This window comes from Centroberyx gerrardi, chromosome 11 (genome assembly GCF_048128805.1).
Source record: "Centroberyx gerrardi isolate f3 chromosome 11, fCenGer3.hap1.cur.20231027, whole genome shotgun sequence".
NCBI lineage: Eukaryota > Metazoa > Chordata > Actinopteri > Beryciformes > Berycidae > Centroberyx > Centroberyx gerrardi.
The window spans coordinates 808,545-818,967 of record NC_136007.1 but is presented as its reverse complement, the minus strand read 5'-3'; the positions used below and the strand labels follow the sequence as shown (position 1 = coordinate 818,967).

The following is a 10,423-nucleotide window of genomic DNA, read 5'->3' as shown; positions in this document are numbered from 1 at the left end:
AATGTATTTCTTTATTAGCATGATTTGTTTACTGGTTGTTCTAATTGGTTAATTGGCATCACAATCAGAGTCACATTAATCACCCTGTCCAATAAATGTCCAGGAATTAGACTTGGTGTCACAGTTATCATTAGCATCAAGAAGTTAGCTAGTAGCATGCAATGGACAACATCGATTGACATCAAGTAAATATCACTGCCAAGTCAGCAGACCAAACAACAATCTATAGCCATGTAGAAACAAAAGCTGTCAAATGTCCAAACATTCTGAACAGCCACATTCCCTAGAAAGTTCCAGAGGTCCCTTGATCCTTGTCGTCTGGAATCGGTCGCAGTTGAACCAGATGTGAACCAGGTCGACCCGGTCCTTCACTTTAACCTCGCTGATCAGACGCATCCATCTGCACTGACAATCATCACAACCGAGCGTGCGACCCAACGGAAGATTGTCAGTAGTGTGACGCCACTTCTGTCGGTCTTGGAGGGTATGTAAGTCTCCTTGGATGAATTGTGACCAGAAGTGGTCCGCCATCATCTGACCATGTACACCTGTGGCTGTGAAGCATCCTACCGCCCCATCAACAACATATTTGATGTCACAGTGTGAGACTGAGGTGAGGTAAGTGTTAAGGTAAGTGAGGTGAGGTGAGGTAAGGTAAGTGAGCTAAGGTAAGTGAGGTGAGGTAAGGTAAGTGAGGTAAGGTAAGTCAGGTGAGGTAAGGTAAGTCAGGTGAGGTAAGTGAGGTAAGGTAAGTGAGGTAAGGTTAAGTGAGGTAAGGTAAGTCAGGTGAGGTAAGGTAAGTCAGGTGAGGTAAGTGAGGTAAGGTAAGTGAGGTAAGGTAAGTGAGGTAAGGTAAGTGAGGTGAGGTAAGTCAGGTGAGGTAAGCGAGGTAAGGTAAGTCAGGTGAGGTAAGTGAGGTAAGGTAAGTGAGGTAAGGTAAGTAAGTGAGGTGAGGTAAGTGAGGTAAGGTAAGTCAGGTGAGGTAAGGTAAGTGAGGTGAGGTAAGTAAGTGAGGTAAGGTAAGTGAGGTGAGGTAAGTGAGGTAAGGTAAGTAAGTGAGGTAAGTGAGGTAAGGTAAGTAAGTGAGGTGAGGTAAGTAAGAGGTAAGTGAGGTAAGGTAAGTAAGTGAGGTAAGTGAGGTAAGGTAAGTCAAGTGAGGTAAGGTAAGTAAGTGAGGTAAGGTAAGTAAGTGAGGTGAGGTAAGTAAGTCAGGTGAGGTAAGTGAGGTAAGGTAAGCGAGGTAAGGTAAGTGAGGTGAGGTAAGTCAGGTGAGGTAAGCAAGGTAAGGTAAGTGAGGTGAGGTAAGGTGAGGTGAGGTAAGTGAGGTAAGGTAAGTGAGGTGAGGTAAGGTAAGTGAGGTGAGGTAAGTGAGGTGAGGTAAGTCAGGTGAGGTAAGCGAGGTAAGGTAAGTCAGGTGAGGTAAGCGAGGTAAGGTAAGCGAGGTAAGGTAAGTCAGGTGAGGTAAGCGAGGTAAGGTAAGCGAGGTGAGGTAAGTCAGGTGAGGTAAGCGAGGTAAGGTAAGCGAGGTAAGGTTAAGCGAGGTGAGGTAAGTCAGGTGAGGTAAGCGAGGTAAGGTAAGCGAGGTAAGGTAAGTCAGGTAAGGTAAGTGAGGTAAGGTTAAGTGAGGTAAGGTAAGTCAGGTGAGGTAAGGTAAGTCAGGTGAGGTAAGTGAGGTAAGGTAAGTCAGGTGAGGTAAGTCAGGTAAGGTAAGTGAGGTAAGGTAAGTCAGGTGAGGTAAGTGAGGTAAGGTAAGTCAGGTGAGGTAAGTGAGGTGAGGTAAGTCAGGTAAGGTAAGTGAGGTAAGGTAAGTCAGGTGAGGTAAGTGAGGTAAGTCAGGTGAGGTAAGTGAGGTGAGGTAAGTCAGGTAAGGTAAGTGAGGTAAGGTAAGTCAGGTGAGGTAAGTGAGGTAAGTCAGGTGAGGTAAGTCAGGTGAGGTAAGTGAGGTAAGTCAGGTGAGGTAAGTCAGGTGAGGTAAGTGAGGTAAGTCAGGTGAGGTAAGTGAGGTGAGGTAAGTCAGGTAAGGTAAGTGAGGTAAGGTAAGTCAGGTGAGGTAAGTGAGGTAAGTCAGGTGAGGTAAGTCAGGTGAGGTAAATCAGGGGAGGTAAGTCAGGTAAGTCAGGTGAGGTAAGTGAGGTAAGTCAGGTGAGGTAAATCAGGGGAGGTAAGTCAGGTGAGGTAAGTGAGGTAAGTCAGGTGAGGTAAGTCAGGTGAGGTAAGTCAGGTAAGTCAGGTGAGGTAAGTCAGGTAAGTCAGGTGAGGTAAGTCAGGTCAGGTAAGTGAGGTAAGTCAGGTGAGGTAAGTCAGGTAAGTGAGGTAAGGTAAGTGAGGTAAGGTAAGTCAGGTGAGATAAGTGAGGTAAGTCAGGTGAGATAAGTGAGGTGAGGTAAGTCAGGTAAGTGAGGTAAGGTAAGTGAGGTAAGAGTGGTTTCTCCTTACAGAGAGACGGCCAGCCAACATTTTAATACAGTACACAGTGCTGAGGACCATAACTGTCGCCAGTAATAAACTGAGTTGTTTCACCATGATCCAAAACAGAGAGAAGGTACAAGCCTCTTTCTTGTATGAAATGTACAAGCAGCCAAGTTTCATCCGCAAACCTTTACTAAGGTATTTATAACGAGGAACTGTTTTGATATGAGCACCATTTATAGTGCAAATCTGAAGACTGTTGTAATCTATCTGGACATTAACATATACTGTATTTAGTCTTGTCAGCATTCAAAACCAATTTAAGACTGACCCATCAGGAAACAATAAAGAACAGTCAGTCTTCTAAAGACCCAACAGACATTAATACAAACTGAACAGAAGGACTGGACCTTGATGAACATCACTGTGCAATGAGGATAAATACAGCAGTAACCTGTCTCTCCCCAGACAAAAAGGGCAAGTTAGGTGTTGACCTCTGACCTCGACCCCCTCCTGGCTTCTATGGAGACCAGACTAATCAGATGATTAGCAATTAACTCCTAACCAATCTGACAGAAAACGGAACCAGACACTGACGATTTGTATTGAAATGAACCTTATTATATATGGTATTATCAACCTCAAACATGGATGAAACCGCAGTAACTGCTGTTCGCCACAAGGTGTCACACTGACACTGACACTGGAGCAGCAAACAGACGGTCGGTCCAGATATTCAGTCTGCTCCTCAGTTTGCAGATTTTACTGTAGAATATTAAAAACCACAAAGATCCCTCTGCTGATTCAGCTGCAGTTAGGATTCTGGAGAAAATCTGATTTTATCCCAACAGAACGTCTGAGCCTTCACATCAGTTTGTCTCTTAGGGAAGACGAGCTTCTATGAAAAAGCACAATAAACTCTGTCAGCTGACGGGAAACCTTTAATATACCAAGTCGACTTCCTGATCAAAACATTTACTGACAGGAGTTTTATCTCCAACAGTTCAGTTTGATCAGGAATCTTTTATTTTCTCATTGACGCTGTTGATTTACACATAAATCCTTGTGGACACTTTACATTCCAGGAGGCAGCCGGATGTGAATCGTTGAATGTTTTTCCATTAAAAAGTTTCAGATCTGACAGATTTAGAAGATCTTGGACAATCAAAAGGTTTTCCATGCATAATGACACCAAAAATAACATTTACTACCATAAAATAATATTTCTTACTGTAAAATACATTTATTACCATGAAATATCATTTACTAGCCTACTGCAAAGTACCACACTATAACGCACACTACTGTAAAATAAAACTTCACTACCATGAAGTCACAGTACCACCAAGCGCCACACACACACCCTCTACTGTGTGTGTGTGTGTGTCTTTGGGCGCTGCCTACCCTTTCCTTTCCCATCATGCAGCTCTCTCACCCTTGGGATTCTGGGTACAGAGCGCTACATTGCTCCAGGGCACAAAGGCAGCTCAACATGTGATCTGAGGACCTGCAGGAGGCCAGCAGCCGCTGTTTGATCTCCTGCAGTTTCATTTTATATTTCCAAAGGTTGAAGTCTGGAAAATCTGTCTGATCTGAATCAGGCTTGACGAATCGCAGCGTGTTTCCAGCTCTAGTTTGCTGGATTTTATTGGTTTGTTGTATTTTTCTCAACATCTTCCTCTGTGTTTATATCCTTCAGTGCTCTGATCTGGTTTCCTAGATCCTTTTTCCCACGCCGATCAATAAAGTTTAATCTAATCGAATCCAATCTAACCATATCTAATCTCATTTAAATCTGATCTAAATCTACAGGTCCTGTATTGTGGACCCTGGAACTCCAAAATGTCGATCTTCCTGGACTGGAGGAAAACAGCTGATATTCTGTAATTCTGGAGCTTTTCAGTGACTTTAGAAGAGGTCAAAGGGTCAGGAGGTCACAGGGCTGACAGTACTGCTGCTGTTTTCTAACCGTCTAGCTGCCTGCGGAACAGTGGAAGTGCTTTATATATTAAAAATGTCGCCAGCAAATAAGAACAACTGTAAACACCATGTGACAAACAACGAGGCTGTTCAGGTTCAGATTGTGTTGTTTGTAATGTTCAGGTTGTGTTTGTAATGCTCAGGTTGTGTTTGTAATGTTCAGGTTTGTAATGTTCAGGTCGTGTGTTTGTAATGTTCAGGTTGTGTTTGTAATGTTCAGGTTTGTAATGTTCGGGTTGTGTTTGTAATGTTCAGGTTGTGTGTTTGTAATGTTCAGGTGGTGTTTGTAATGTTCGAGTTGTGTTTGTAATGTTCGGGTGGTGTTTGTAATGTTCGGGTGGTGTTTGTAATGTTCAGGTTGTGTTTGTAATGTTCAGGTTGTGTTTGTAATGTTCGGGTGGTGTTTGTAATGTTCAGGTTGTGTTTGTAATGTTCGGGTGGTGTTTGTAATGTTCAGGTGGTGTTTGTAATGTTCAGGTTGTGTTTGTAATGTTCAGGTTGTGTTTGTAATGTTCAGGTTGTGTTTGTAATGCTCAGGTTGTGTTTGTAATGTTCAGGTTGTGTTTGTAATGCTCAGGTTGTGTTTGTAATGTTCAGGTTTGTAATGTTCAGGTCGTGTGTTTGTAATGTTCAGGTCGTGTGTTTATAATGTTCAGGTTGTGTTTGTAATGTTCAGGTTGTGTTTGTAATGTTCAGGTTGTGTTTGTAATGCTCAGGTTGTGTTTGTAATGTTCAGGTTTGTAATGTTCAGGTCGTGTGTTTGTAATGTTCAGGTCGTGTGTTTATAATGTTCAGGTTGTGTTTGTAATGTTCAGGTTGTGTTTGTAATGTTCAGGTTTGTAATGTTCGGGTTGTGTTTGTAATGTTCAGGTTGTGTGTTTGTAATGTTCAGGTGGTGTTTGTAATGTTCAGGTGGTGTTTATAATGTTCAGGTGGTGTTTATAATGTTCAGGTTGTGTTTGTAATGTTCAGGTTGTGTTTATAATGTTCAGGTTGTGTTTGTAATGTTCAGGTGGTGTTTGTAATGTTCAGGTTGTGTTTGTAATGTTCAGGTTGTGTTTGTAATGTTCGGGTTGTGTTTGTAATGTTCAGGTTGTGTTTGTAATGTTCGGGTGGTGTTTGCAATGTTCAGGTGGTGTTTGTAATGTTCGGGTGGTGTTTGTAATGTTCAGGTTGTGTTTGTAATGTTAGGGTGGTGTTTATAATGTTCAGGTTGTGTTTGTAATGTTCGGGTGGTGTTTATAATGTTCAGGTGGTGTTTGTAATGTTCAGGTTGTGTTTGTAATGTTCAGGTTGTGTTTATAATGTTCAGGTTGTGTTTGTAATGTTCAGGTTGTGTTTGTAATGTTCGGGTGGTGTTTATAATGTTCAGGTGGTGTTTGTAATGTTCAGGTTGTGTTTGTAATGTTCAGGTGGTGTTTGTAATGTTCAGGTGGTGTTTATAATGTTCGGGTTGTGTTTGTAATGTTCAGGTTGTGTTTGTAATGTTCAGGTCGTGTTTGTAATGTTCGGGTTGTGTTTGTAATGTTCGGGTTGTGTTTGTAATGTTCAGGTGGTGTTTATAATGTTCAGGTTGTGTTTGTAATGTTCAGGTGGTGTTTATAATGTTCAGGTTGTGTTTGTAATGTTCAGGTGGTGTTTGTAATGTTCAGGTGGTTTTTGTAATGTTCAGGTCGTGTTTGTAATGTTCAGGTCGTGTTTGTAATGTTCAGGTGGTGTTTATAATGTTCAGGTCGTGTTTGTAATGTTCAGGTGGTGTTTATAATGTTCAGGTTGTGTTTGTAATGTTCAGGTCGTGTTTATAATGTTCAGGTCGTGTTTGTAATGTTCAGGTGGTGTTTATAATGTTCAGATTGTATTTGTAATGTTCAGGTTGTGTTTGTAATGTTCAGGTGGTGTTTGTAATGTTCAGGTGGTGTTTGTAATGTTCAGGTGGTTTTTGTAATGTTCAGGTTGTGTTTGTAATTTTCAGGTGGTGTTTATAATGTTCAGATGGTTTTTATAATGTTCAGGTTGTGTTTGTAATGTTCGGGTGGTGTTTGTAATGTTCAGATGGTTTTTATAATGTTCAGGTTGTGTTTGTAATGTTCGGGTTGTGTTTATAATGTTCAGGTTGTGTTTGTAATGTTCGGGTGGTGTTTATAATGTTCAGGTGGTGTTTGTAATGTTCAGGTGGTGTTTGTAATGTTCAGGTGGTGTTTGTAATGTTCGGGTGGTGTTTATAATGTTCAGATGGTTTTTATAATGTTCAGGTTGTGTTTGTAATGTTCGGGTGGTGTTTGTAATGTTCGGGTGGTGTTTATAATGTTCAGGTTGTGTTTGTAATGTTCGGGTGGTGTTTATAATGTTCAGGTTGTGTTTGTAATGTTCGGGTTGTGTTTGTAATGTTCGGGTTGTGTTTATAATGTTCAGGTTGTGTTTGTAATGTTCGGGTGGTGTTTATAATGTTCAGGTTGTGTTTGTAATGTTCGGGTGGTGTTTATAATGTTCAGGTTGTGTTTGTAATGTTCGGGTTGTGTTTGTAATGTTCGGGTTGTGTTTATAATGTTCAGGTTGTGTTTGTAATGTTCGGGTGGTGTTTATAATGTTCAGGTGGTGTTTATAATGTTCGGGTTGTGTTTATAATGTTCAGGTCGTGTTTGTAATGTTCAGGTGGTGTTTATAATGTTCGGGTGGTGTTTGTAATGTTCAGGTCGTGTTTGTAATGTTCAGGTGGTGTTTATAATGTTCAGGTCGTGTTTGTAATGTTCGGGTGGTGTTTGTAATGTTCAGGTGGTGTTTGTAATGTTCAGGTCGTGTTTGTAATGTTCAGGTCGTGTTTGTAATGTTCAGGTCGTGTTTGTAATGTTCAGGTCGTGTTTGTAATGTTCAGGTCGTGTTTGTAATGTTCAGGTGGTGTTTGTAATGTTCAGGTGGTGTTTATAATGTTCAGGTCGTGTTTGTAATGTTCAGGTCGTGTTTGTAATGTTCAGGTCGTGTTTGTAATGTTCAGGTGGTGTTTATAATGTTCAGGTCGTGTTTGTAATGTTCGGGTGGTGTTTGTAATGTTCAGGTTGTGTTTATAATGTTCAGGTTGTGTTTATAATGTTCGGGTTGTGTTTGTAATGTTCGGGTTGTGTTTATAATGTTCAGGTCGTGTTTGTAATGTTCAGGTGGTGTTTATAATGTTCAGGTCGTGTTTGTAATGTTCGGGTGGTGTTTATAATGTTCGGGTTGTGTTTGTAATGTTCAGGTTGTGTTTGTAATGTTCAGGTCGTGTTTGTAATGTTCGGGTTGTGTTTGTAATGTTCGGGTTGTGTTTGTAATGTTCAGGTGGTGTTTATAATGTTCAGGTTGTGTTTGTAATGTTCAGGTGGTGTTTATAATGTTCAGGTTGTGTTTGTAATGTTCAGGTGGTGTTTGTAATGTTCAGGTGGTTTTTGTAATGTTCAGGTCGTGTTTGTAATGTTCAGGTCGTGTTTGTAATGTTCAGGTGGTGTTTATAATGTTCAGGTCGTGTTTGTAATGTTCAGGTGGTGTTTATAATGTTCAGGTTGTGTTTGTAATGTTCAGGTTGTGTTTGTAATGTTCAGGTCGTGTTTATAATGTTCAGGTCGTGTTTGTAATGTTCAGGTGGTGTTTATAATGTTCAGATTGTATTTGTAATGTTCAGGTTGTGTTTGTAATGTTCAGGTGGTGTTTGTAATGTTCAGGTGGTGTTTGTAATGTTCAGGTGGTTTTTGTAATGTTCAGGTTGTGTTTGTAATTTTCAGGTGGTGTTTATAATGTTCAGATGGTTTTTATAATGTTCAGGTTGTGTTTGTAATGTTCGGGTGGTGTTTGTAATGTTCAGATGGTTTTTATAATGTTCAGGTTGTGTTTGTAATGTTCGGGTGGTGTTTGTAATGTTCAGATGGTTTTTATAATGTTCAGGTTGTGTTTGTAATGTTCGGGTGGTGTTTATAATGTTCAGATGGTTTTTATAATGTTCAGGTTGTGTTTGTAATGTTCGGGTGGTGTTTGTAATGTTCGGGTGGTGTTTATAATGTTCAGGTTGTGTTTGTAATGTTCGGGTGGTGTTTATAATGTTCAGGTTGTGTTTGTAATGTTCGGGTTGTGTTTGTAATGTTCGGGTTGTGTTTATAATGTTCAGGTTGTGTTTGTAATGTTCGGGTGGTGTTTATAATGTTCAGGTTGTGTTTGTAATGTTCGGGTGGTGTTTATAATGTTCAGGTTGTGTTTGTAATGTTCGGGTTGTGTTTGTAATGTTCGGGTTGTGTTTATAATGTTCAGGTTGTGTTTGTAATGTTCGGGTGGTGTTTATAATGTTCAGGTGGTGTTTATAATGTTCGGGTTGTGTTTGTAATGTTCGGGTTGTGTTTATAATGTTCAGGTCGTGTTTGTAATGTTCAGGTGGTGTTTATAATGTTCAGGTCGTGTTTGTAATGTTCAGGTCGTGTTTGTAATGTTCAGGTGGTGTTTATAATGTTCAGGTCGTGTTTGTAATGTTCGGGTGGTGTTTGTAATGTTCAGGTGGTGTTTGTAATGTTCAGGTCGTGTTTGTAATGTTCAGGTCGTGTTTGTAATGTTCAGGTCGTGTTTGTAATGTTCAGGTGGTGTTTATAATGTTCAGGTCGTGTTTGTAATGTTCAGGTCGTGTTTGTAATGTTCAGGTCGTGTTTGTAATGTTCAGGTGGTGTTTATAATGTTCAGGTCGTGTTTGTAATGTTCGGGTGGTGTTTGTAATGTTCAGGTTGTGTTTATAATGTTCAGGTTGTGTTTATAATGTTCGGGTTGTGTTTGTAATGTTCGGGTTGTGTTTATAATGTTCAGGTCGTGTTTGTAATGTTCAGGTGGTGTTTATAATGTTCAGGTCGTGTTTGTAATGTTCGGGTGGTGTTTATAATGTTCGGGTTGTGTTTGTAATGTTCGGGTGGTGTTTATAATGTTCAGGTCGTGTTTGTAATGTTCAGGTTGTGTTTGTAATGTTCAGGTGGTTTTTGTAATGTTCAGGTTGTGTTTATAATGTTCAGGTGGTGTTTGTAATGTTCAGGTGGTGTTTATAATGTTCAGGTGGTGTTTATAATGTTCAGGTTGTGTTTGTAATGTTCAGGTTGTGTTTATAATGTTCAGGTGGTGTTTGTAATGTTCAGGTGGTGTTTATAATGTTCAGGTCGTGTTTGTAATGTTCGGGTGGTGTTTGTAATGTTCAGGTTGTGTTTATAATGTTCAGGTGGTGTTTGTAATGTTCAGGTGGTGTTTATAATGTTCAGGTTGTGTTTGTAATGTTCAGGTGGTGTTTGTAATGTTCAGGTGGTGTTTGTAATGTTCAGGTGGTGTTTGTAATGTTCAGGTTGTGTTTGTAATGTTCAGGTTGTGGATGCGGATCAGTCTCAGTAAGGCTCCTCTGGGTTTTCCAGGTTATTCGACGGCGGTCAGAACTGAACGCAGCTGAAGCTCAGTGTTCAGTGTTCAGTGTTCAGTGTTCAGGGTTTAAAACGTTACTCATGTTATCAGCAGGCTGTGATCAGGTTTGTGTGTCAGTGGGAATCTGATTGGATTATATATTTTTTTACTTATAAAATATTTGGTCCCTGAATGATTTCAAATTGATTGACTAGCTTACTCATCAATAATAAATGCAACAAGACGGTTCCTGCCGTGTCACGCAGGCCAGCGAGCGCTGGGAATCATTTTTTGTCATTTGTTTTTTCCTCTAATAACTTTTCCTAAAAATGCAAACTGCAAAGCATAATGTGGTTTTGTAAATAATGTGGAGCTGGAAAAGGAGATATTTGAGTTCCGTGGCTGCGGTCCGGTCACGTGACACCGGGCCGGTCACGTGACACCGGGCAGGTCACGTGACACCGGGCAGGTCACGTGACACCGGGCAGCGAGTCGCTCTCCTCCTTGTGCTTCTGTTTTGCTGTTGAATTGTGTTTTTATTTCATGAAGACAATGTTATTATTGTTATTATCGTTAAATCGTTTCATTTTTCTGGTGACGGTACAAACTGTTTCCTGCTCAGTGAAACGCCGCCTCATCACAAATTCAA

At 40.4% G+C, this 10,423-nt stretch overlaps 1 protein-coding gene across 1 annotated transcript in view; it reads right to left on the bottom strand.

Annotated features, from left to right (window-relative positions):
* Positions 1-249: 249 nt before the first annotated feature.
* Positions 250-10,423, bottom strand: part of chm (CHM Rab escort protein) — a 49,778-nt gene continuing 39,604 nt past the window's right edge. Inside the window, exon 18 of the mRNA XM_078286665.1 lies at positions 250-405. Within this exon, the coding sequence (XP_078142791.1) occupies positions 250-405 (156 nt within the window). The remainder of the gene's footprint in view (positions 406-10,423) is intronic.